The 26036-nt window shown below is 33.9% G+C and overlaps 1 protein-coding gene across 1 annotated transcript; it reads left to right on the top strand.

The window, feature by feature from the left end:
* The first annotated feature begins 4012 nt into the window (after window positions 1-4012).
* LOC110114593 (thioredoxin reductase NTRB) lies at window positions 4013-20833 on the top strand. Its single transcript, XM_020847531.2, has 2 exons — window positions 4013-5100; window positions 20508-20833. The coding sequence occupies exons 1-2, from the start codon at window positions 4080-4082 to the stop codon at window positions 20552-20554; spliced, it is 1068 nt and encodes a 355-aa protein (XP_020703190.1). The 5' UTR covers window positions 4013-4079; the 3' UTR covers window positions 20555-20833.
* Window positions 20834-26036: the final 5203 nt, after the last annotated feature.

Raw genomic sequence — 26036 nt, 5'->3', positions numbered from 1 at the left:
AAAGTTGTATAGTTTCAAAATTAAATTTGGGATCATCAAACTAAACGTATTGAAGAAATGAATTCAACAACACTAAAATTAGTCTAATCCAAGTCCAAATGGGTCTGAAGTGTATTCGGAAAGTTCAAAGCATTAATTAGATGATAAAATGATATCCGAATATGACATTCTTATAGTCGAATCGAGCAGCTAGGCGAGAAGAATCCAACGAGGCCAAGATCGCTAAATTCTGGCATCATTAAGGCACTTAAATACTTGAAAAATGATCTAGGATCGAGGGAATCAATACGAGTCATCCGATAGAATACTTCGAACATGTCCAAAATCATCTCTATATTTATGGGGTGTGTCACTTATGAAAATCTATAAATAGATCCTCACTCTCTACATGATGGGGGGCTTAGAGCTTGGACCTTCGGTTGGAGATGGAGAGGTATTTGAGGTTTCAAAGATCTAAAGCTCCACCTAGGCACCACTACTGACAAACCGCTATTTGACTGTAGTCGGACCACTGCCAAACTTCTGCTCGACCGCATACCCCTGCTTGACTTTCTCCCAACCAGTGTCTAATCATCACCTGGTCGTCAATAGTCGCTTGACCACGACCTTCCTGACGACTTCCTTTAAAAAAAGACTTCCACCTGGCTCTCGACTGCTGAAGGCCGTGGGACTTCCCCTTGACGATTGTCGGACCACCACCAGGCCATCGACCATAATCACCGCTGACTACGATCCGTCCGACCATCATCTCATGCCGACTACTGCCCCTTCGACCACCGTTGCCCGCCGACTATGATCTTTAAGACCTCCGTCGCCCACCGACTACTATCCCTCTTATCGCCGTCGCACGTCGAGTACGGTCCCTTCGACATTCAACGACAAACCACTACTACCCCTCCGACCTCCGTCACTCGCTAACTACAATCCCTCTGACTTCCGTCCTCCTGGCAACCAAATGAACAATTCAACATTCTCTTGAGAACGACTCAATTATCATTACATTATTCCAACCCCAAATATATAATGTTCTCTATATAATACATTGAGCCAAGGCCTTCCCTATGAGAAAAGGCACCATTTGTAATAAATAATAAACACTAGTGGAATCATTTTAATCGGATTAGATCCCGTGATTTTTTTCCCTTTTTAGGGTTTTTTCATATAAAAATATTAATGTCTCTATGACTCTTACACCCTCCCTTTTTATTTGTTTGTGTGATGGATCTTCATTCAAAGTTATGACATTAAATTTTATATTTATCTACTACAACCGTGAATTTTTTAGGATGCAACAGTATCTTAAACTTCTTCAATGGTTGCACTTTCAGGGTCTCCATAGAGAAGTTGTTAATAAGTTAAATTTGATGCTTGGACAACAAAGGAGAGGAGTTTATATGGTACCAATGAGGGGATTGAATGATAGGAGTGGTTTGTGGAAAATTCTTCATGATTCATTAGATCATCCTTATAAGACTATCTGCACGTGTTGCAACTATTAGGAGCTGATAAAGTCATTATTTCACTCTTCATGTGAGGACTTTTTCTTTCATTTGAGAGCTCTATAATCAATTTCCTTCTATGTCATGATCAACACTCACTAAACATTAGAGGATATTGCATTTAGTGTTCTTCATATCACTAAGACCATATTACAATTTTGGATTGAGTTTGAAGAAGATAGATTGGATATAAGGGTTATATATGATATATAATAAAAAAAATTATCTTGATCGGCATGAATCTCAAAACAAAATCAAGTTGGAAACTTCAAAAATTAAAATTGGGACCATTAGAACTCTAATTTCAGCAAAATTACAGTCGAACTGAATGTCTCGAAAATACAAACCCATCGACATTAGATTCGACTCAATTAGAGTCCAAATGGATCCAAATCAATGACCCGAAACGCATTTGAAAGGCTTAAACCATAATTTGGATTAACAAACGATTTTTAAACGCGACATGCTTATAGTAGAATCGAACGGCTCGATGAGACAAATCCAATGAGTTCAAGATCACAGAATTTTGATATCATTAAGATATTCAAATACCTAATAAATGATTCACAATCAAGGGATTCAACATCGACCATTCAATAAAACCACTCCCAATTTACCAATCATCTTCCTCTTTATTATTGGTCATGCCACTCTCAGAAAATTATAAATAGACTCCTCATTTCTCATGAGGGGGACCTCGATCTTGCCACCAGACTTCTCCTCGACCACCGTCGGACTTCCGCTCGGCCACTGACTATCGTCGGATCTCCACGTGGCCATTGAATGACGCAGGACTTCTGCTCGACTGCTGACTGATGCCAAACTTCTGCCCGATCACCGATTGATGCTGGATTCCAGTCCGACCGTCAATTGAAGTCGAATCTCCGCCCGACCACAAAACGTTGACATATTTCTGATCTCTGTTTGTAACCAGATTTCAACCCGACGATTGATTATTGTAATATGACCGTCCTCAATTTCAGGGATGAGTCAGTCACTTGTAATTCAATTAAACACTAGTTGACTCATTTCAACTAGGTGTGACCTTGTGGTTTTTCCCCTTTTCATGGGTTTTCACTTAAAAATTATGATGTTTCTTTTTTCCTCTTATTATGTTTTGGATATTCGTACAATGTTGAGACTAAATTTTCTAACCCCATCGTCACACATATTCTAGCCTTCAACAATATACAAGTGACTTAAATTTGTGGGAGAGCTCGTTAAAATCTTAAAGAGAAAAAAGTGTGATAGACCAAGAATTTTAGTTCTTTAGTGAGAGAAATATTGAGAAAGTATAGAGAAATTCCAAAGGTACGAAGTCTTAGCCAAAAGTAGAAGATTATGTCATGCCTATGCTCAATCAATAACTCTCAATTGATATGCAATGTTTAAGATTGATAATACATGATGGGATACATAAGAAAATAATAAAAAATATATATAAGTAGTCTTTATAGCTCGCTATGTAGCAATCGGGTATGCAACATAAATTTTCATTGGGTGACAACTTGAATCATTTCAGGATCAATGACTACTTGGATTTGACTCAAATTCTTATAATTACTTGATCAACCTCACTTTCTATGTCACACTGACTAAAATATAGTAATAAATATGTATAATATTCTTAAAATCTTGGCCATATACTTTTCTTTGCCAACACTCATGCTATAATAAACCAACCACTCCAAACATTGCATAACACTAAACCCTAAACCAAACACCTTCTTTAAATATTCTTAACCTGCTTCCTACAATTGGTTATCATCTTCTGAAGATTTGTAGTATTCTTTTCTTAACTCTTTATATATTCTTAAAATTATAATTCATTTTTTTTCTTTCTCATTTAAATTCTAATTTATTAATTATAATATATAACAAATTTGTAGATTAATATTACACCTTAAAATATTAAAACTAAAAAGTAATTTAAAAAATAAGCAGTATTATTATTAATGTTGGCCAAATTCAAATTAGTTAAAGAAATGATCTGAGAATGATAAAAATATCAGTTAAATTCATTTAGATGACTAAAATTTAAACAAAATATCAAATTTTGCATTTTTTTTTAATAATAATTCAAATTTTTAATCATCAAGATGGTATTTATTTTTACCTAATGGACTCATAATTTTGTTCTATTAATATAACTTATTATGACGTATTCTTCACATGAATGATCTCATATGGACACACTTATGATTCATTTCGGACGGTTGCAATCTTTTGTAAAGATAATAATAAGATAATTGTGGGGAATATATATTTTTGAAATAAAAAATAGTTTTGTAAAACAAAAATTTCATGAAAAAATAGTTTCCAATGAAATCTTAATTTTAAAATAAAAATTGTAATCATTACATTAAAAACTTATAATTGTATAAAAATTTAATTTCTTTCTTATTAAACGGTTTTAACAACATTAACTTTAGTGAATAAAAGTAGCATTTCTCCTACTAATAATCTGATTGTCCCTCTCTCCCCATCCATTCTCACGGTAAGGGAAAGGGTCGTGGACTCAGGCAGGGAGGACAGAAGTCCCGCCCAAAATCCCTAATGTTTTTTTAGCCTCCCAAGCCCATGTGCTTGTATACAAAACTCATCTCCCTTCTCAAAAAATCCCGCTCCTTCTCAGCCGCCGCCGCCGCTCCCCCTCCTCCAGCTGCCTCCTCCCCCGCCATGAGTAAGCCTCTAAAAACCCTCCGCACCCGTCTCTGCATAATCGGTAGTGGCCCTGCGGCCCACACCGCGGCCATCTACGCTGCCCGCGCTGAGCTCAAACCCATCCTTTTCGAAGGCTGGATGGCCAACGACATCGCCGCCGGAGGTCAACTAACAACCACAACCGACGTGGAGAACTTCCCCGGCTTCCCCGAAGGAATTCTCGGCTATGAGCTCATGGATCGATGCCGCGCTCAATCGCTCCGCTTCGGCACGGAGATCTTCTCCGAAACGGTGGAATCTGTAGATTTCTCCTCTCGTCCTTTCCGGGTTCTCTCTTCCTCCACCGCCGTCGAGGCTGACGCTGTCGTCGTAGCCACCGGTGCCGTAGCTCGACGCCTTCATTTCCCGGGAGCCGATCTTTTCTGGAATCGCGGTATCTCTGCATGTGCTGTTTGTGACGGCGCGGCTCCTATTTTTCGTAACCGCCCCATTGTGGTGGTTGGTGGCGGGGACTCCGCCATGGAGGAGGCCAATTTCTTGACAAAGTATGGGTCTAGGGTTTTCATTGTGCATCGAAGGGATGCGTTTAGGGCGTCCAAGATCATGCAGGCGAGGGCTTTGAGTAATGAAAAAATTGAGGTGGTGTGGAATTCAGAGGTTGTGGAGGCTTATGGTGAGAATGAAGGAGGCCCGCTTGGGGGGGTGAAATTGAAGAATTTGGTTACAGGGGAGATAACAAATTTGGCCGTTTCGGGTCTGTTCTTTGCGATAGGACATGAGCCAGCAACCAAGTTCCTTGGGGGGCAGTTGGAGCTAGATTCAGATGGATATGTGGTCACAAAGCCTGGAACCACTCGGACTAGCGTGAAAGGAGTTTTTGCAGCTGGAGATGTGCAGGATAAAAAGTATCGGCAGGCTATTACTGCTGCGGGATCAGGTAAGCCGCTAAACATTTTGTTTATTATTATTTTTAAATTATAGGGGATTTCCCACTTCCATTAAATGAAAAAAAGCATTACAGAAACCTCCAAAGGAGGTTGCAACCACAAAAAAGAAAGCTAAAACACATAAAAGAAGTACACAACAACCTCAAAAAACACCAAACGAGCAAAACTAAAAAAAACAAAAAAAATTGGCAAAAGCTAAAGGACTCACGAAATGCAAGCCTTTTTGCAAAAAAATCCGTCCATTTGGAGAAGTTATTATGTGCGGAGTCCGGATCGGGACAATCATCCGGTTTACTGAGTGTACTCAGTAAATACTACACAAACACTTAATAAATTTTTACTGAGTTGATACAAGAAAATAAAATATGAGGTCCCAATACAAACATTGCATATACCAACCAAGACAGCCGTGACAATGAACATTAAATGAAGAGCATAAGTGACCTGTTGATTAATAATCATCCAGCAACATAATAGATCCAAAAAGGACCCAAATTGCCTCAAAGGTTGTCAAACATAGCGATGACCATCCAGAATGGGGGAGGAAAGCTGTCACATCATTATTAAGATAGAAAATTTACCCTAGTAGGCAAAAAGGAACGAACCTAACACAAAGCAACCCAAGCTCCAGCAACAACACTCAATGAATCCAAAGAGATTGTCCATATTGGGGAGGAAGGACACCACCATATTATCCAAATAGAAAAAATTTCCTAGCATGCAAGAAGAAATGCGCCCAACATAAAGCAACCAAAGCTCAAGCAATAGCAACCAACGAATCCAAAGAGATCATAAAGCATTGCAACATATCTAGAAATAACAAACCAAAATCAGAACAAACTTAACATATGTGTCTAGGAAGGCTATCTAGATTTTTACAGCAAGAGATTTTAGCTTTTATTTCCCTCCTAATCAGATTAAAAGTAGTTATAACAGAGGAATGGGAATTGCCATACCTTTTGTTGTTACACTCACATCAAATGTAGTAGATGAAAGCACAAATGATTAAATAAAAATGATATTTAGAATTCATAGAAAGCCTATGATCCCCATGGATGTAGTTAAAAACTTGAATAATATTAGGTCTAGGCAAAAAAATACTAGCACCCGGGTATACAATATTTAAAATGTTAAAAGAGAAATCACATTCATAAAACATATGAGAGATAGATTCATCACAACTGTTGCAAAGAGAACAAATAGGATTTATATGGATATTTCTATAAATAAGTTGATTAACAGTTTTATGCCCATCAACCAAAGCAAGTCAAGTAAACCAAGAGAACCTCAAACAATTCCTTTTGTGCCAGATGAATTAAACATGGTGTAAGCTTTATGTAGATGTGTTAGTTATCTGCATGCCATTTATCAGAGGATTGGAACTTGTTCGTTCATCACGCAGTTGTGACTATGCTTTAGGTCGTCCAACATTTTATTATGTAGGAATTCGTAGGTGGGCTCTGAGCATATTGAAAGGTATATGATTTTTTGTGACCGAATTATTTGTTTAAAAATTTTCTCATTGGGTGATCCCTTACAATAGTTCTCAGAACGGTTCTAATTGCTATTAATGCATGCAATAAATATAGAAATGTTTGAATGGTTGCATAAATGATAATGAATAACCGAAGTTATACACAACTCATCTTGATCTTTTGGTTGGGAGCTTAGAATACCAACTAAGAGGTTTTGGGTTCGAGTATTTTGTATGCGATGTGTGTTTAAGTCTGCCTTAATTGATTTAAATGTCCAAAAAAAACCCAAGTTACAAGTTTTAATGATTTTTATAATTGACCTGTTAATGCAAAAAGATATGTGGAAATAATTAAGGCAATAAAATATCGGGCTAAGCCCTCAATTTCAAAAAAAAAAAAACAAAAAATTAAGGCAATAAAATATATTTATAGGGATTCAAATCTAGTGTGGTGCATTTAGAGTTAATAAAATATTTTTTCTTGATAAATGAAGGTACTAAAAGAAGGCAAAATTATTAAGAAATTTAAATGAGTGTAAAGGAAAAAATTAATAAAAAAGTTAAATGAGAAGAATTATTAAGACTTCATTTTGATTATTTTTAAGTTACTCTACTTTTTAAAAAATGACGTATTTTCCATTCATACTAGAAACATACAACAAAAAGCCAGACATTGTATGTACATTTTATTATGGGTCCAATAGCAAGAGCGATTCACTTTCAGAGTCATTTTATTCTTTGTTAGAGTAGAATGACTTTATACGACACAACATAGTAATAAAAATATTACCAAGTGAGGCATACCGGCAAACTAATCCAAAATTGTAAAGTTATATTAGTGAGTCTCCTTTGCAATTCTTCATAAGTCTCTTGGGAGAGTCTTCGAGATAGAGTGTATAAAATGAGTTTTTGAAGGCAAAAACTTTGAACATTATAGTGAGTCTATAGGGAGGAACATAATGGGAGAGTACTGAATAAAAATGAAGAACACAAGCCCATGATTGATGATGACTCTCCTGCCTAACTTATCAGGGCTGGTCTTCTTGTTATGATCCCGTTGAAGGACTGCCCATGAATGGATTAGTGTTGATCAGTTTATTGTGTGGTTATTTTCCCTCATGATGAATGCTCCTCCAAGGTGATGCCACCACTTCAACCAAATTCCTTGGTTATGATCGGTACATACAAGCATGGTTTGGAATTTTATCACAAATCAGGCTAGCCAGTTCAGGATTGTACGATTTGTTGAGCGTAACATATATTATATAGACAAGAGAAGTGAAAAATATAATTTGATGGAAAATATGCACCAATGAGTTATGTTTGATTCACTAGTTTCACAGTTGCAGCAAAAATTATGCCATAAGTAATGTATTTGAAAAACTAGCTTCATACATTCTAATCATTTAAAATCTTTTATATTAGTGCACTTTGCCCTACAACAATAATGTCTAATGCATGATTTTTTGTTAGTTTGATATCTACACATTTTTATTTTGCATGCTGAGTTTCTTGTATAAACGCAGCAAATATGATCATCTTCAACATAATTTTTCTTTAGGTTATCTGAGTTTGAAGTATACACATCAGCTTCTACCGCGCAACTACTCTCATCTTCAAACTACATGACTTGGCTGTTAAGTTTGAAAAAATAAATTGACAGTTTAGTTCAAAATTTATAGAAAGAACACATTTAAAATCAAACCACTGAATATTGAATAATATATCAATAAAATTTTTAATTTCAGGTTGCACCACTAACATAATAACAAGAGTGACATATCAATCAAGTGTCTAATTTTAAATTAAATAATATATTAAGTATTCATACAGATTAATTAATAAATGAATTTTTTTTTAACTTTATCATATGGCATTTGTATTCTGCTTGAACCTCGTGCTTTTTGAATTCGTGATAAGAGCTAAATTTTTTAAAATTAGTTAATATCTCTTCAATATATTTAGTTTCGGTTCTTCCTTCACAGCATAAATTTTGTTGTTCTTTATTATTTATAACAGTCTGAAAAAAATAACACATTAAACCTAAAGAGTTAAAATCAGTAATCCATAAAATAAGATATCAAGTTTAAAATTTTTTTTATCTGCTAGCTGACAACAGTCCTAAAGAGCTACCGACCGTTAGATCAATTTTTCTCATTCGATATTCATCTTCTGTTTATCAAATGTAAGTAAAGGAGCCAGACAATTGATATAAACTTAGAAACTCGTATGCATCCTCATAATTAATGACCTGAAAAAATATTTAAAAATGTTACATAGACGAATAAATTGACAAGCCAAACAAATAAATGCTAATTTTTATATCAGATAAAATGAGGAAACCTTACAATAAATGTTTTAAAAAATGCAGCAACTCTTCCGAATGGACCAATCGTCATGGTGAAAAAATCATGATTTGGTTAGAATATCTGAAAGGTTTTTTTATTTTATTTGATATGAAAAAATATTATTTATTTAGTTTGGCTTGTTAATTTGTTCGTCGTTTATGTAACATTTTTGAATATTTTTCATGATCATTAATTATAATGATGCATAAGAGTTTTTGAGTTTGTATCCATTGTCTGACTCATTTATTTACATTTGATAAATAATAGATGAAGATCAGAAGAGGGAGATTGATCTGACGACCGGTAGCTCTTTAGGACTGTTGTTGGCTAGCAGATGAAAATGATTTTAAACTTGATATATTATTTTATAGTTCAATTTCTTTATTAATTACTGATTTTAATTATTTATGTTGAATGTGCTAATTTTTTTTCAACCTGCTATAAATGATGAAGAATAATAGAATTTATGCTGTTAAGGAAGAACCGAAATTGAATATATTGAAGAGGTATTAAATAATTTTTAAAAAATTAGCTTTCATCACGAGATTAAAAAGTACGAGGTTCAAACAAAATATAAGGGTCAGATGATAAAGTAAAGAAATTTTCATTCATTTATTAATTAATTTGTATGGATGCTTAATGTATTTTTTAATTTAAAATTATACACTTGATTAATATGCCTCTCTTGTTACTATTAGAGGTGCAATCTGAAATTAAAAATTTTATTGATATGTTGTTAAGTATTCAGTGGTTTGATTTTACATGTGTTTTTCTATATATTTTGAATTAAATTGACAATTTATTTTTCTAAAATTTAACAGCCAAGTCATGCAGCTTGAAGGGAAGAGTAGTTGCGTGGTGGAAGCTGATGTGGATACTTCAGACTCAGCGGACCCAAAAAAATTATGTTGAAGATGATTATATTTGTTGTGTTTGTACAAGAAACTCAGCATACAAAACAAGAGCGTGTAAATGTCGAACTGACAAAAAATCATGCACTAGCCATTGTCGTTATAGGGCAAAGTGCACGAATAGGAAAGATTTTAGATGATTAGAATGTATGAAATTAATTTTTTAAATACATTATTTGTAACATAGTTTTTGCTGTAACTGTGAAACTAGTGAATCAAATATAACTCATTGGTGCATATTTTTCACTTCTCTTGTCTATATAATATATGTTACGCTCAACAACTCGTACAAATCCCTTGGTTAGGACCGGTACATACATTCAAGAAATCTGCTAATCTAATTACTTTAAGCACTTTAATATAACTTATGTTTTTCATAGATTAAAAATTTCAATCACTAGATTGTGATTGGTGAGGATTGAAATTTTTAATCTATGAAGAACATGAGTTATATTATTAGCTCTTTTGGACAAGTTAATATCAAACAAAATAAGTGATTAAGGTAATTAGGTTAGTAGGTTCTTATATGTATTCCTATACATGCCTACATTGGTATCTCGTAGGTACCGGTCCTAAACAAGGGATTTAGTTGAAGTGGTGACATCACCTTTAAGGAGCATTCATCATAAGGGAAAATAACCATACAGTAAGCTGGTCAACACTAATTCATAGTTTCATGGATACTCCTTCAACAAGATCATAACAAGAAGACCAACCTTGATAGGTTAAGCCGAAGAGTCATCATGACCCCCATGCTTGTGTTCTTCATTTTTATTCAGGAGGATTTGCCCTCCCTATAGAATCACCGTCATGTTCAAATTTTTTGCCTTAAAAACTCATCCTGTACACCCGATCTCAAAGACACTCCTAAGAAACTTACTTATGAAGAATTGCAAAGAGGACTCACTTTAGTATTGCAGAAAATGTATAAAGATAAAGCTTGCGATTTGGATAATATAACTATTGAGATTTGTAGAAAGATAAGATATGCTATGTTACTATTGTGAGCTAATCTATTCAATGTAATGCTAGAGATCAAAAGGATGCTAATTGATTGGAGAGAAATAGTTTGATATCAACATTTTAGAAGAAAAAAATTATGAGGGTTGTATGGGAAATAAATTTATAAGATAAAAATGGTGCAAGGTGAGGAAAATAGAACAAGATTTAATAAATCTCTTCATCGCTGATTTAATTGCCTGTATGGTTAAAAGGTCCATTATAGAGATGGGGTTGTGCTAACTCCATCATTGGTAAAATATAAGTAGTTTTGAAAGACCTTCATCTGATTTTTAATGATGCAGAGAAAAAATGATCTTGTATCGATAAATTGGATTTGGCAAACAACAAGGAGAACTTTTATTCCAAAAATTATGTTGAAATTATGATTTATGATGATAGAGCAATTATTAATATATAAATTGCTTTAGAACCCAAATAGTTTTTTATAGTCATTAGGAACAAATTAAAAATGAGGTTTCATGAAACAAGCCCTAAATAATTAGCATAAGACTAATGAAAATGATGATGCTTGCTGCTTTGCATATCATTTTCTTCTAACTATGTCAATTATATTCTTGATATAATTTGCAACTTGGATAAGATCATTAGTTGTATAGGATCATTAGTTGATGGTTCCTTATTTAAGAGGTAACTCGCGAGGTCTTACCATGTCTATGTTTCATATTAAAGAAACACCAAAACTTGCATGGAGATTTATGCTATGACATTTGGATGAATAAGCTAAAATATTCTGCCTTAAGAACAAATTTGTTGGTCATCATTTAAGGTAGTTCTTTATTATTATCTTATGATGTTTTTCAGTGCCAGAAGGCTCTTTGAAATGGTTGTGTTATCGAGAAGAATTGAATGCGTTAGAATTTGGCCTTAATTTGTACTAAAGGATATTTTCATGTATTCTATATCGTTCTAGTTTGGTTAATTATTTTTGTTCGTGTATTCCAGCGTCTCAGCGATTGTGTTATCAATTTTTGAATCACATGATCTCTATAGAATTTTTTTGGCTTTATTTAGTGTAACAAAAGGCACTTTAAACGCTAATTTTGAAATAAAGTTTTTTGAACAAGCTTGTTATTTTAATTTGTAAAACCTTGTGAGCATGCTAATTTCAAATTTTTATGGATTCATTGGCATCATTTTATATTTATAGTTCAATCTAATTTTTGTTCCTTAGTCTTATAAATTAACATTAACTTATAAGATGGATTATGCAAAACTATGTGATCCTCAAAATAATTTAAAAAAACATATGAATGCTATTAATTGGATGCATTACATAATGGTTTCAGAGTCATAGCTAATTGTAGCAATCATTTAGAGCTTCTAATTGCAGGGACAAAGGATATTATTCATTTGCTGAGTAGGGATTGGTCATTTCCACATTTTTTCTTTGATAGCAATCTTCCATGCTAGTTGCTCGTAAGAATTATGCATAAATTTGTGACAATGAGGTTTCCTTGTAATGTATTGCAGAGGCGAGGATGTTCAAGGGAATGAGTGATTTTATATGTAGTGACATAATACGAAATGAGTATATATGTGAAAAGGTTGGAGTAATGATAGGAAATACTTGAGTTCGCAAGTAACCCTAAGGTAATACTTGAGTTCGCAAGCAAACCTACGACAATTAGTACGAAACAAAGAGGAAAACTGCTGTTCGCAGAGAGAAAACAGCCCAAACAGTGGGAAATCTGAGAGAAACTTAAGAGAACTTTGTAGGAAATCAAAGCAAACACTTGTATTCCACTAGTAGACGAAAAGCACTTGCAAGATATAATTTTCCTTCAATTCGAGAGGAAGGAAATACTCTCAACAATCTCCGGCAACGCCAAGAGCCCAAGAACAAAACCTAGATCTCAAATAAAATTCAAATTCAAGACGAGAGCTAAAATCTCTCCATAACTCCTAATTAAAGACAAAGGACAAATACAAATTTCCTAAAATAGCCCCTCATTAACGTAACAAGTAACTCTAGTGGCACATAAGATTGTTGCCTTAGATGGTTTGGTCATATAAAAGGTCAACCTTCTGGAGAACTAGTTGAGAGAGTAGATGTATTAGATGGTTTGGTCTTTGGAGGGGATGATGATTATGTAAAAAAAATTTCCTGCACTGTCTCTTGCTGAGTGCTAAGAGTTCTTGTGAGAATTCTTGGAGAGTTTGAAGTCCCTAGGTGAGAGCAAAACATCACTCGTCAGTCGCAGGAAACGTCCGGGCTTGCGGTCAATCTCCTCTGCCACTCATCTCCTTCTTCCTCCCAGCTGCCGCCTCCTCCTTCCCTTTCCTCCATTAGCCTAACCCTATCCCTAACCCTATCCCCCCCCCCCTAATTCCTTAAACAAAATGAGTTATAATAGGAAAGCTCTCCAATCATGCTAATTTAAATTTAAATAGATATTTGCCATGATTTATTTTCTCCCTAATTAATATTCTATGATTGGCAATGTCAATAAAACTCCAAAATTCTCTCCCCAATTAAAGCTAGCCGCCACTCACCTCTTTTCATAATTAAAACTTTCCCAATTGGGAAACCAAATCAATCCCTCCATCAAGGTGTCCCCCCCCCCCCCCCCCCCCCCAATATTGGTAGTTTCAAATTCAAATCTCCCCCAATTTCTCATCCACTTAAAGCAACCATTAATTCCTATTGCAATCCCACTTAAGTCTTGCCTTATTTGGCATACCACCTAGACAAGAATTCAATTCCATGATTTAAATAATTGCTGGAATTTAAATTCAAAATTCTCTATCGGCTGCCCTTCCTTATTCATCACCCAAATGAGGAATTGAATAGTGCTCTAGGGCCAGCCATAACCTCCACCATCCTCTCTACACTTGGGCTCGTTCGCTTGATATATCCACCTAAGAAGGGTATGTGAATCCTTCTCCCTTGGCCGACCACATTCAATCCCTTCGAGCTGTTTAATCCCTTAACGACTACAAGGAGTGTTTGATTCAAAGTGAACCCACAGATGATCATCGCCCGGATCTTGAAGAACATTGGAGCAAAGTTCAGACGCTTGACGAAGTTCTACATCAAGTCCAAAAGCTTGATGAAGGTGAACTCTCTTCCGAACTTTATCTTCTAACTCCTCGATTGTGGCATCATTGAAGTTAGGAAAGCTTCTCCGCCTAGCCCTTATTATGAGCATATGTGAGGGATCTTAATAGTGACTAATCTAACTGTTAATCAAGGTATTTTCTTGAAAGCTCCCCAGTAAGCAAAGTTTGATTTGATTTGATTGTTTTGTGCTCCTAATATTATCTTGTAATCGATTGCCTAAGTTTAATCATTGCCTTATTGTTTCCAACCTTTTGTTTAAACCGTATGAAGTTGAATAATTGTTATTGTTCATTCATAAGCGTGTAATTTTAAAGTTAATAGTATCACATGTTCATGTAGTTCTACATCGGTAACTAAATGTATTCACGGTCAAACTTGTATCCATTTTAGTACTTCATTTGCATATCAAATCATTGGGTCTCCATGTCGTAACCCAACCCCAATGACCCATGGTCAGCTTCACCTCCATCCTCATCATCACCATCAATTAGGGGTTGGGGATGTGTCTATTGATTTGAGGACTATGAAGATTTTTAGAATTTTCAGAACAAAGCAATTTGTTATTAAAAACAAATCATTTTATTTTATTCCTGAAAATAAAAAAAATTATCCCAAATAGGTAAATTATGTAGATTGGAGAGAGAGAGAAGATTGCGATGTTTTTTTTTGGAACATTGTCTAGTAATGTTGCTTTATAATGGTCTATTTTTTAGCTTATTAAAAAAGACAATTTTCTTCCTGTTGGCAAGTTTTCATAATTTATCTTTCACGCTTTTTTTTTCGTGCAAAGCTGTAAATTATGATGTTTACTATTTCATGACAAATAGGTCTATTTCTCTTTCAGTCTTTTGCTGGAATGGTGGAATCCTATCTTAAAATGTGGATTTTTTATGTTGTGAAATTTTATATTATATTATTGAATATATTAGTAATTATATTTTAGATTAGTATGATTAAGTTCACTTTAATTGATTATATATATATATATATATTTGTTTATGAATATGAGGAACAAAAAACGATTGATTCATTCATTGAAGATTAAATATCAAGGGAATAGCTCTCACAGGAAAACTTTCATAGTTGTGTACAAGAAACAAATGCCAAGTCTTCAATTATCATGGAAACTCTTCTTTCACATTAGCCCTGTGCATCTTCCATGAGTTCTTTCCTAGAATAGCATAGGAAGGATTTAATGTTAGAGCGTGATAATGGTTGGCCAAATCAATATAAACATATGCATTGAACTAACAAGATGAAGTTTGATGCGCTTATAGTAAGAAAATGTTATACTAACCCATTCTCAAGATTCTCCAGATATTATTGATAAAAGTTGTCGTTGATTTCTTTTTTCTTGGTACAAATCATTTCCAAGAGTCCTTCCCAAGTACAAATTGGGCTCTATTACTTATCATGTTTCCTTTTTTAGGAAACTATATAATCGCAAAGCACAGAATGCTTTCATTGTGTAGCAAAAGAAGGATGAATTTCTTGCAATTGCACTTAACTATATCATGGACATTGCTTGAGTATTTGATGAGATTCTATCATTCAAAGCATTTGATGTGACGAAACTCATAAGCTATAGTTTATAATTCCTAATTTGATAGATTCTAGGTTGACTTATGATGGAGATGTAATTATTTTTTTGAACTTTGAATGAAGAGATTTTATTTTGGTTAATTAGAAATCTTTATTTTTTTTTTCTTGCACTTCACCTTTTTTTGGAAATATATGAAGATAAAATTAAATTTCATGGTCACCTTTTTTTTTTTCCTTACTAGTACCTTTGAGTATGTCTTAATTCCCGATACCAAAATCCTAAATCCTCCATTGGTTGGCTAAAAGTAGTCCACGTAGTCTAAATGGATTAGCTTAGCCTGAATATTGACACACTAGTTTTATGTTTACTGTTTCGAATCTTTTCAAAATATTTTGCTATCTTGTAAGGATTTAATTGCAGGCCGGGTGAGTTGGTCACTAAATATGTATTGATAATTTGTGTGATGAAGAACTCTTCCTCCTAGAGGAGAATGATGCACATGCAGTGCCCTAACAGATTGTTTTTGAGTATGCGAGGAATTAGGTACCAATGTTGAAAAGGGTTAATAATATTTATATTCAAGTCATTAAGGATATGATCGCAAGAGCTGTTACTTGTGTTCAAACACAAGGTGATTAATCAATTATTTTCTTGTTCCTATTGGGTTATATCAAGGATCAATTTTAAGCCCATATCTTTTTGCTTTAGTCATGGATGTTCTAACTAGTCATTTGCAAGAGGTTGTATCCTGGTGTATGCTTTTTGCTGATGATATTCTTTATGTTGATAAGATTAACTTGAATTAGGGAGGTCAAACTTAGAGTGCAAAGGTTTTCGTTTGAGTAGATTAAAATCAAATATATAGAGTGTAATTTCTAGTGGGGGATTGTGACTTTGGGCGATCAAGTCTTTAATTAGAGTACCCTTTTTAGATATTTTTTTTCTATTGTTCAGAGTGATGGTGAAATAGATGTGGATATTATTGGTAGAATTCAAGTTGGATGTTTGAAGTGGAGCAATGCATCGGGCTTGTTGTGTGATAGAAAAGTCCCCCTCAAATATAAGGGAAAATTCTATAAGATGGTGGTGAGACCTGCAATGTTTTATGGTGTAGAATGTTGGCCATTAAAAGAGAATCATAATATTAGTTGCAAAGATGAGAATGCTCAGGTGGATGAGTGGCTTTACTCTTAGAGACATGATACGAAATGAGCATATATGTGAAAAGGTTGGAGCAACTCCTATGAAAGATAAGATTAGTGAGAGTCGCCTTAGATTGTTTGGTCACATAAAATGACGGCATTCTAATGACCCGGTTAGGAAAGTAGATATATAAATGATATTGTTGTTGTACTTTTGACTATTCCTACCTTAAACTGTAATGCATAACTACGTATAGATGCAACACCTCAACTTCTAATGCTTTATATATTGTGTCTAGTTTAGCATGCATGTGATTTTGTTCTTTTAAACCATTTCTTTAAAAAATAGGATTCTTTTATTAATAGAATGGGATTTTTACATACATACCACTTTATTTATTACATATTACATATTTAACACCTAATTCTTAAATATTACACTCCTACCACCTATTCTCCATTTTTACAACAAAATTACCACTCCGTTAAAGAGCGACCTCACTCCGTTTTTTTTTCCTTCCGGCCTGTGATTTTTGCGGGAGAACAGAGGTTTCATCAAAACCTTCTATATAAACAAAGAAGAGAGAATTCAACTGTAACTAGAAACAAGCTGATATCACATTGTTCTGCTTTACCTCGAAGTGGCAAAACTGAAATCGTAAAACATAATTAATTAATATTCAGAAGACTGGGAATGAGGGCATATATCTTATCACAAGAAGTTAATCCCTGAAATGCCACAAAAAGAAGGGGATCGAGGGGAGCTAAGAATCGCTTCCATCGGCATTAATCATCTCAATCAAGTTTGTCATCAGATAAAAACATTAAAGAAATATTAATAGAAGAACCAAAGTCGATCGACGAAGCAGATAAGTAAAATAGGAAAGAAAAAGAAAAAAGAAAAAAGTGAAACAATGCTTCAACAAAGAAAAAAGAGATCAAAAAGGATAAAATCGTAGGGAATTAAGCTGCTGGAAAATCACACGGAATTAATTACGAGATACGCCAAACCTAGCTAGCTAGGAGTCGCTTGTGCTCATCGTATCGTTCCTCTCGCTCCCTCCGCCACCACTGTGATGCCGATGTTGCTGCTGCTGATGATAATGATGATGATGTGTAGACGTGTCGGTACGAGTTGAGCGCCACCGCCGCCGAGGCCGAGGCCGAGCTGCTGTCCGTCGAAGCTGAGGCCGAGGCCGAGCTGCTGGCTAGGGCATTCCTAACGAATTCAGACGGAATGAGGGAAGCGTTCGACGGAGTGGTACTTTTGTTATGAGAATAGTATTTAGGTGGTATTGATGTAATATTTAAAAATTAGGTGTTAAATATGTAATATGTAACAAATAAAGTGGTATGTATGTAAAAATCCCTAATAGAATTCTTATCTTGTAGTATGATATTCTCTCTTTTAGTATGATATGCTCCTTTTTAAAATGTGTAAATGTTTTACTTAACTTTTTATAACTATCATGTAATTTCTTAGTAAAAGAAAGTAATTCATCATACATATAGTCATATATCTGATCTCTATCTTTGTCACTTGAACTATCCTTTTCCATCAAGCATAAGTTTTTTATCTCCTCTTTGGCTTTAGTCACAAAAGAATCAGAATCTGAATTTTCCTAAAAAGCTTTGTGAGGTTTTCTTTTATTCTTTTTTCATCAATTTTTTCTTCACCCTCCTTCGATTTGGACACTTTCACTTTATATGACCTGATTTCGTACATTCAAAGTAGATGTCAATAGAGATTTTATTGAATTTATAAATCTCATAAAATTCCAAATTCTAATTTTCCAGCAGACTTTCTTTCAACATATTGTCTAAAGATCTAATCTTTTATAGGTTTCTCATTAGTCCTCTGCTTAAGCACGTACATTACAATTAGTTTAATTTATCAACATAAGACATTGGTTCATGTTGTCTAATTCGGGAATGTATAGACACCCCCTCTATTCTTTGGGCTATAAGATATGTATCATATTGTACAAAATGGTCTCCCAATTTTACTCGGTTTTCATCCGTAAAATAGGTAAATCTCTTAAGGTTTCATATAGTACAAATAATATCATTTAGTATAGGTGTGTAAACAAATCGAGTCGAATCCAAGTTATCCCTGATTTGAGTTTGAATAAATAATTGTGTTCAAGCATTAAGTTCATGCTTTATTCTACAAGTTCGAGCCTGCTCATTTATTATGAATGAATGAAAATTATTATAACTCAAACAATTATTATAATAAAATAATAAAAAGAATGAAAAATTAGAAAAAAAAAAGAACTTAGCATAAAAGAAAATGAGACAATTTTTAAATATTTTTATTAGTTTTATACATAAAATTCTTAATTTTAATATATTTTAAATGTATTTTATATTAGTATTTTTAAAGTAGCTACCCTAGAGCTAACAAGTTGAGTTAAGCTAGATCAAGTTTGGCTCTGTAGCTCATAAAGCTCAGCTCACAAGCCATTTATTGAGTCGAGCTTAAGTTGACTTGACTCACTCACTCACTAGTTCAATATGATTAGTTCAAATATGAATTTATTTATTTTTTGAAAAAAAAATGATAACGGTCGGTCTTGAATTTGATATAATTGATCATACATGACGATATATATCGTAAACTTTGATTAGTTATATAAAAACTTGGATTTTAATTTCCTGTTAATTAATACCAATTGATTATCCAAATTTGCAAAAATTTCACTGTGTTCGTACAATAGCTCGTACAGTACGATTAGCCCGGGAACTATATATTTCAATTAACTTTCAATTTGTTTTATTTAAGTTGTTTTATACTTGTGCACGTATGTTTGATTGTTTAGCTAACTATACACGTATACAAATATAAGAAGACTCGAGAAAATGAAAAAAAAATGCAAATTGACGCAACACTTTGGTTTAAAGTCTGTCTTTGACGGCTTCACATTTTCAATTTATGCTTAATCAGTCATCTTTCTATTCTGATTCTTGTCTTTTGAGTGTCAGATATTACTTTATTCTTTCTCTTTCTTTTTATCTGAAATGTTAGTTTAAAAATGACACCTGTGCACGCATATATAATCTAAGTCTACCTAATCAATAATGTTTGGATCCAATAATATTTATAATATGTAATGTTGAAAAACTCTTCTTTTATAGTCTTAAAACATTTTGGTTGAAGGGAACAAATTGAAACTTTCCAACTGTCTATGAACTGTCGTTAGAGCATGAAGGTGATTATTGCTTTTGATGTTAGAAGTGGGATTGGGAACCACTTTCTTAGGAGAAATTATTACGTGTGGAGTCCAGTTATGTACGGACTTTAATAAAAACGTGACACATGTCCTTGTGCATAGTGTGTACAACTATACACATTATATATAAATTACAAAATTATGTACTAAATATGTACAAACTTATATGCATAATATACACACTGTGTACAAGGACACATGTCACGTTTTTATTGGAATCTGGACGTAACTCTGCGTATGGATTTCACACGTAATAATTTATCCTAGACTGTGATGTGATACGTACATGCGAAGATGAACTAATTAATGAATTTGCACGCTTAATTCTATAGAGAACAAATAATTATATCTTCATAATAATTTGAACGACGAGATAAAACATTAAGAGCGGTACGCTGCTGATGTCCCCATCAGACTGCTTGTTTGTTAGTTATCAGTCATAATGTATAATCAGCAGCCATGTGGGAGGCATCATCGTAATTGCAAGAAAAAACAAAAAGCTTTTATCTGCTTTGTAGATGAAGGCTTTTATGGGTTGTTTTGACTTGATTTTAGATGTTAGATAAGCCACATCTGATTCTCTATTTTCTTTATGTTGATCAACATGCTTATTATTGCCTTTAATTTTCTATTTCTACATTATAGTCCTGTAAATATTGCAGGCTGTATGGCTGCCTTGGATGCTGAACATTACCTGCAGGAGATTTGAGCTCAAGAGGGAAAGACTGATGGATGATCATCATATTATCCTGCTTGCTTCTCTCATATTACTTTATTCACAGAATACGGCAATGGAATCTTACATAAAACTCCATGCCAATATGTTGGGATTAGCCGTGATCAAAGGTGGTTGTAAAGATCGTCTGAAAATGGTTAGCCCCATGAACTTTTTTAGAACATTTGTGTCCTGATTTATCCATTTTTTATAAAAGACCGAGGTTGATATATTTACGAAATGATATGAATGTTATGCAGTTATCTTTCCGCAGTTGTTTCACATATGCTTTTGAGAGTAGAAACGCTCTCTTCTGTGGTTTCATTTTCTGCCACTTCAGTTTCATCTAAAGGTTACTTGAATATTAGGCTGTGTAGTAAATATGGTTTGAGGTTTTTCCTAAACTATTTGGCAAATTCATGTTTAGGGTTTAGGGTCCATAAAATGGTCGCGCATTGTAATTTTTCTGTCCTCTCCAACATTTTGAAAGGCCTAGACGTATATTCTTTGACTCTGTAAGCTTTAACGTCGGAAATTAGGGGGACAAGTGATACATTCCCAAAAACTAACTTGGTTTTGCACGAATCTCAATGCATATTTGAATTGGACACTTTCAATATTATATTCAGGACCATCTGAACTCCAATCTCAACAAACTTATTGTCAAACCGTATTTCTTAATGAGACAACCAACAACACCAAAATCAATCCATTATGAGTCCAAATGAGCCCAAATCAAAGGCTTGAAGAATATGGGGCAAGCTTTAAGACATTAATTAGATGACTAAATGATATTTAAATAGAGCATGCTTATAGTTGAGTCAAGCAACTCGATAAGACGAATCCAACAAGCCCAAGATCTCTTGATTCTCCCACCATTTAAGTAGATAAAAGTTGAACAAATGATTCATAATTGAGGGGATCAATATGGATCGTCCAATGGAGCACTCCGAATTTGCTTCGAATTTATTTATATTTATAGGGCATACCACTCTTAAAATCTATGAATAGATCCCTTCTCCCTACATGGAAGGTACCTTTTAGAGGCTTGCACCTTGGGCTATTGATCAAGAGAGCTTTAAGGCTTGAAAAATCTTAGAGCTCCACCTAGGTAAATAACGACAAACCCTCACCGCCTAGTTGCTGCAGCCAAACTTCACTAGTTGATTGTTGCCAGAAGTCCACCTAGTTGCCGCTATAGGACCTCAGCTTGGCTGTCGCTGCTGGACCTCAGTCTGGCAACCAATAGCGGGTCTCCGCCCGACCTTCGTCTTCCATCGGCTATAGTCCTTCCAAACATCGTCATCGGACTAAAGTCATTCCGACCATCTGTCATTCGTTGATGACGGTCCTTCCAACCTTCGTCGGCAGGCGCTCTCCAACTATGATCCTTCCAACCTCTTTCTATTGTCGACTATGGTCTCTCTAACCACCATCTCCCAACTACAGCTCTTCAACCCCAATCGCTTGATTATGGTCTTTCTGACCTCCATCGCCCGTTGACTGCATTCCTTTAGACCATTATGATCTGACTGCATTCCTTCGACCTCAGTCACTTGACTATGGTCCTACATACCTCATTTCATGCCGAGTACGGTCCTTCAGAACTTCGTCGACCTCCCTCGCCCGCCAACTACGATCCCTTGACCTCCTCACCAGTCGACTACCATCCTTCTGACCTCTATTATTCACATGCTATGACCCCTTGGAACTCAGTTGCTCGACTACAGTCCCTTCGACCCCAATCGCCAGACTACGATCTCTTTGACTTTTGTCGCCCAACTAAGAATGAACATGCCAATGTTCTATTGAGGACAATTATTATGCATTTGATTCTTCTAACTCCAACTACATAATGTGCTCTATATGATCTATATTTGTTACATTTAGCCAACGCCTTCCCCCAAGGAACGATATCATTTATAATCAATAATAAATACTAGTGAAATTATTTTAACTAGGCCAATCCCCTTTGATTTTTTCCTTTCTTAGAATTTCTACATAAAAAAAATAATGTCTCTTTTCATTGCCACATCACTCTCCCTTATCTGTATGTGTCAGACTTTCATATAAAATCAGATCATTTAACTTATAATCTCTCTACTACCGTAAATATTCTGGCATGGAACAAGAATATTTATTGATAGGTGAAACAGATGATGAATTTTCGAAAATGCTTCAGAACATTTACACATGATAATGTTATAACTACTAATAAGAACAAGTACGGTCGGTGTCTATTAGAGAAATCTAGTAATGCTTGAAGAGGCTGAGTTGAAATAGTAAGCCAGAATCGATCAATCGATTGTGGTTTGATTTGGGCATTGACTTTGCTAATTTTTTAAATTTGGAGTAGGTGAGATTGAATGCTGAGCCCATTAAATAACGTGATTTTGATGTTACAGAGTTTTACAAGTCAGCATGGCCATTTATTGTTGAAGGCAAGTGGAATGGTGTCAGTTCATTAATGTATACTGAATGATAAGGGTAATTAATTAATGGCATGATGGTAACTGAACGGATCATGAACATCCAAACATTTTGCTACGTAGACCTTTATGTGTGGTAAGGTTAACATATAAAATAGTATGATGGTGTAAGAAATATGTATGTATGTATGCATACTATGGCTCATCATCATTCATCAATGTCATTAGGTTAATGATATGTGGTCAGCTTTAGGGATCTGTGATTTAAATTCCTACACGAGAGGATCAAATGATGTGGTTCATTGGTTGACATTAAACAGTCATATGCGGATAGGGGATTTTAATTCCTAAGTCTCCTTCTATGGAAGCATATGGCAGGTTGAGTTTCATCATTTTATAATTTTTCATAAGTTTTATATTTTTTGTTTTATAATTAAAAGTGTAGAAATAATTTTCAGTTAGTAAAGTATCTAAATAGATCTTTTCTATAGGTGTTTCTCCAACAAGTTTGTAAATGTAATTAGGCAGCTCATCTTGAACTATTGGTTGAGAGATTTGGTTACCAACTAAGAGGCATTGGGTTCGAGTCTTGCGTATGTAATGTGTGTATGAATTTATCTTAATTAACTTAAATGTTCCCCTCCCACAAAAAAATAAATTCCTCCGTCCTGTGTGCTGCTCGTGCTCGAATCTCATAACCTTTAAAAAAAAAAAATTCCTATGTGAGGTCTTAGTATTCATGTAAAATTTTTGCTCATGGTAGAATATACACTTTAGTCCTATTCCATTATTTCCTAATTTTATATTATTTTAATGTTAAGTTTACATCTATAGTTCATGAATATAAGCCACTGAAGAATAGTTTATAACTTTTTTGTCTACATGAACCATAATTTTATTTTGCCAATTTGGACAATAAAGTTTAATAGAATGGTAAAAGTTTTTTGAAATCATTGCAAGCATTTATGCAAAAGTTTCTTCAAATCCTATTATATTTATTGGATTTTTAAAAATGAAAATTTGGCCTATATATTATAGTTACTCTAGCAATAATATTGAAAGTTAAAAAAAAAATTTGCTATTATTTGGCCTATATATTGTAGCATAAGATTGATTGCCTTTATTAAGTAAATAAAATAAATTTCTAGCAATATTAATCAATAAATTATCAAACTTGTTGTTCAATTAATTAGTAAATAATGTAGCTAGTTTTTATTTTATTGGCTCTAGTCTTATCCAATGACTGTTTGCTGGCGATGTTTCTATTTTTTGGGGATAACTAGGTCAATTAAGATAAATTCATACAGACACATCAAATACGTAAGTCTCAAATCAAAGACCTCTTCGTCAATAACCAAAACTCCAAACTAACAGACCAATGTGACCGGTGTTTCAAACTAGAACATATTTTTCTTTCTAAATTGTCAGTACTACAAGCTAAGCTAGCCTTCCCTCCTAGTCAATGGTAGGAGAATGACCTTTCAATGTATGGGTAAATATTTGATTGTTATCACAAGTAGGAGAAAAATATGGAGGGGTATCTTAATATGTTTTTAATAAGGATAAATTTTAAAATTTTTTAATTTTTTTTAATATTATTTGTAATATTTTAACTTAATATAAATTTAAAAATTTTAAAGCTCATTTTGTTGTAAAATATATAGTAAAATTATTCTTATATAATAATTAATAAAAACAACAAGTCTTAAATGATTCATGTCATGATTATTTGACAAATTTTAAGTGAGTGATAATCCACTGAAATCTTTAAGAATTTCCATACATGATTTAGGGTGTGATAGTGATAGTATTATTTAATAAAAATTTACTTATGATAAAAGACTAAAGAGGGAGAATATTATTGATATACTAATTTATTTTGACTCTATTTAATCCTCTTTCTCTTTCTAGAAAAATTATTATGTGTTATCCGGACGCATCCAGAGGTCAATCCGGACGCATCATGTCATCCAATACACTGTGTATTGGGTGACATGGCGTGTACGAATTGGCTTCCGGTCGCGTTCGAACACCGCACAGAATAATCTCTCTTTTCTTTAACTATGATTAAAATATTACATATTAATGAAAAAAACTATTCTAACAAACAATAATGACATGACTCCACTCCTTACTCTCATGATAACGATGGTGCGTGACCGCAAGCTATTCTATCCATTGCTTGGTTCGAAGATAAGGGCAACTAAATGATTTTAACCTCTTCCATTATCCATTTTCTAGCTAAATAGTGATTGGATTTGCTAATATAAATTAAATAAAAATGAGCTTTTTAAATTATTGAATTTATTTTGAGGCTAATGCTATATATAAAAATATATATTGTACTTGTTATGGGCTAAAATTTCTGTCGGTAGAGTTATTGTTTAATATTTTAGCTTTTGATAAAAATCTAGCACGTACTAAAAAAAGTTCTATGAGACAAAATATTTTGTGTAAAACATAGAAAGGCGAAAATTCACGGAGTTTGATCTAGTTTTTAAAATGCACGATAAAATTGAAGATAAACAAATCCTCTATTTTTCACAATTAAAAATAATTAATTGCCCATAAAAGGACAATTAAAACCCAATAATAGTGACAAATATTAACAAAAGTTGGGTGATGGTGGCTACGATTGCTGATGGTATGTAATTATCAACAATGATAGCTGGAAAATACAAAGAGAGATATTTAGTCCTTTCGCTTGTTAGCTCCTATAAAGAATAATGCCCTATTTATAGCATTTTTGAGATTGGTAATTTAATAAATTTGATAAGAATCTACAACACTCTATCATACGATTTACATGATCCCCTTAATCATGCATCGTTAATCAAGCATTAACTATAAGCTTGCTATAATTAGAAGTAAGTTGGTTCACCAATTTATCTTCAAAAAAATTTAAACACAATGCAAGTGCTTAAATTGAGCTTATTTGGAGTCGGATTGGATCATTTGAAGCATTGGTAGGTTCGTCTCGTTGAGGCATTCAGTTTGACTATGAATTTGCTGAAATCAGAGTTCGGATGATTCTGACTTTAATTTCA

This window comes from Dendrobium catenatum, unplaced genomic scaffold, assembly GCF_001605985.2.
Source record: "Dendrobium catenatum unplaced genomic scaffold, ASM160598v2 fragScaff_scaffold_599, whole genome shotgun sequence".
NCBI lineage: Eukaryota > Viridiplantae > Streptophyta > Magnoliopsida > Asparagales > Orchidaceae > Dendrobium > Dendrobium catenatum.
This window is presented reverse-complemented; position numbering and strand designations above follow the sequence as displayed.

Bases quoted from the DNA above. Each gene is read 5' to 3' on its own strand.
- LOC110114593 (XM_020847531.2), top strand. From the start codon at position 4,080: ATGTGCTTGTATACAAAACTCATCTCCCTTCTCAAAAAATCCCGCTCC. The intron at 5,101-20,507 runs GTAAGCCGCTAA...TAAATATTGCAG, and splicing joins TATTACTGCTGCGGGATCAG to GCTGTATGGCTGCCTTGGAT.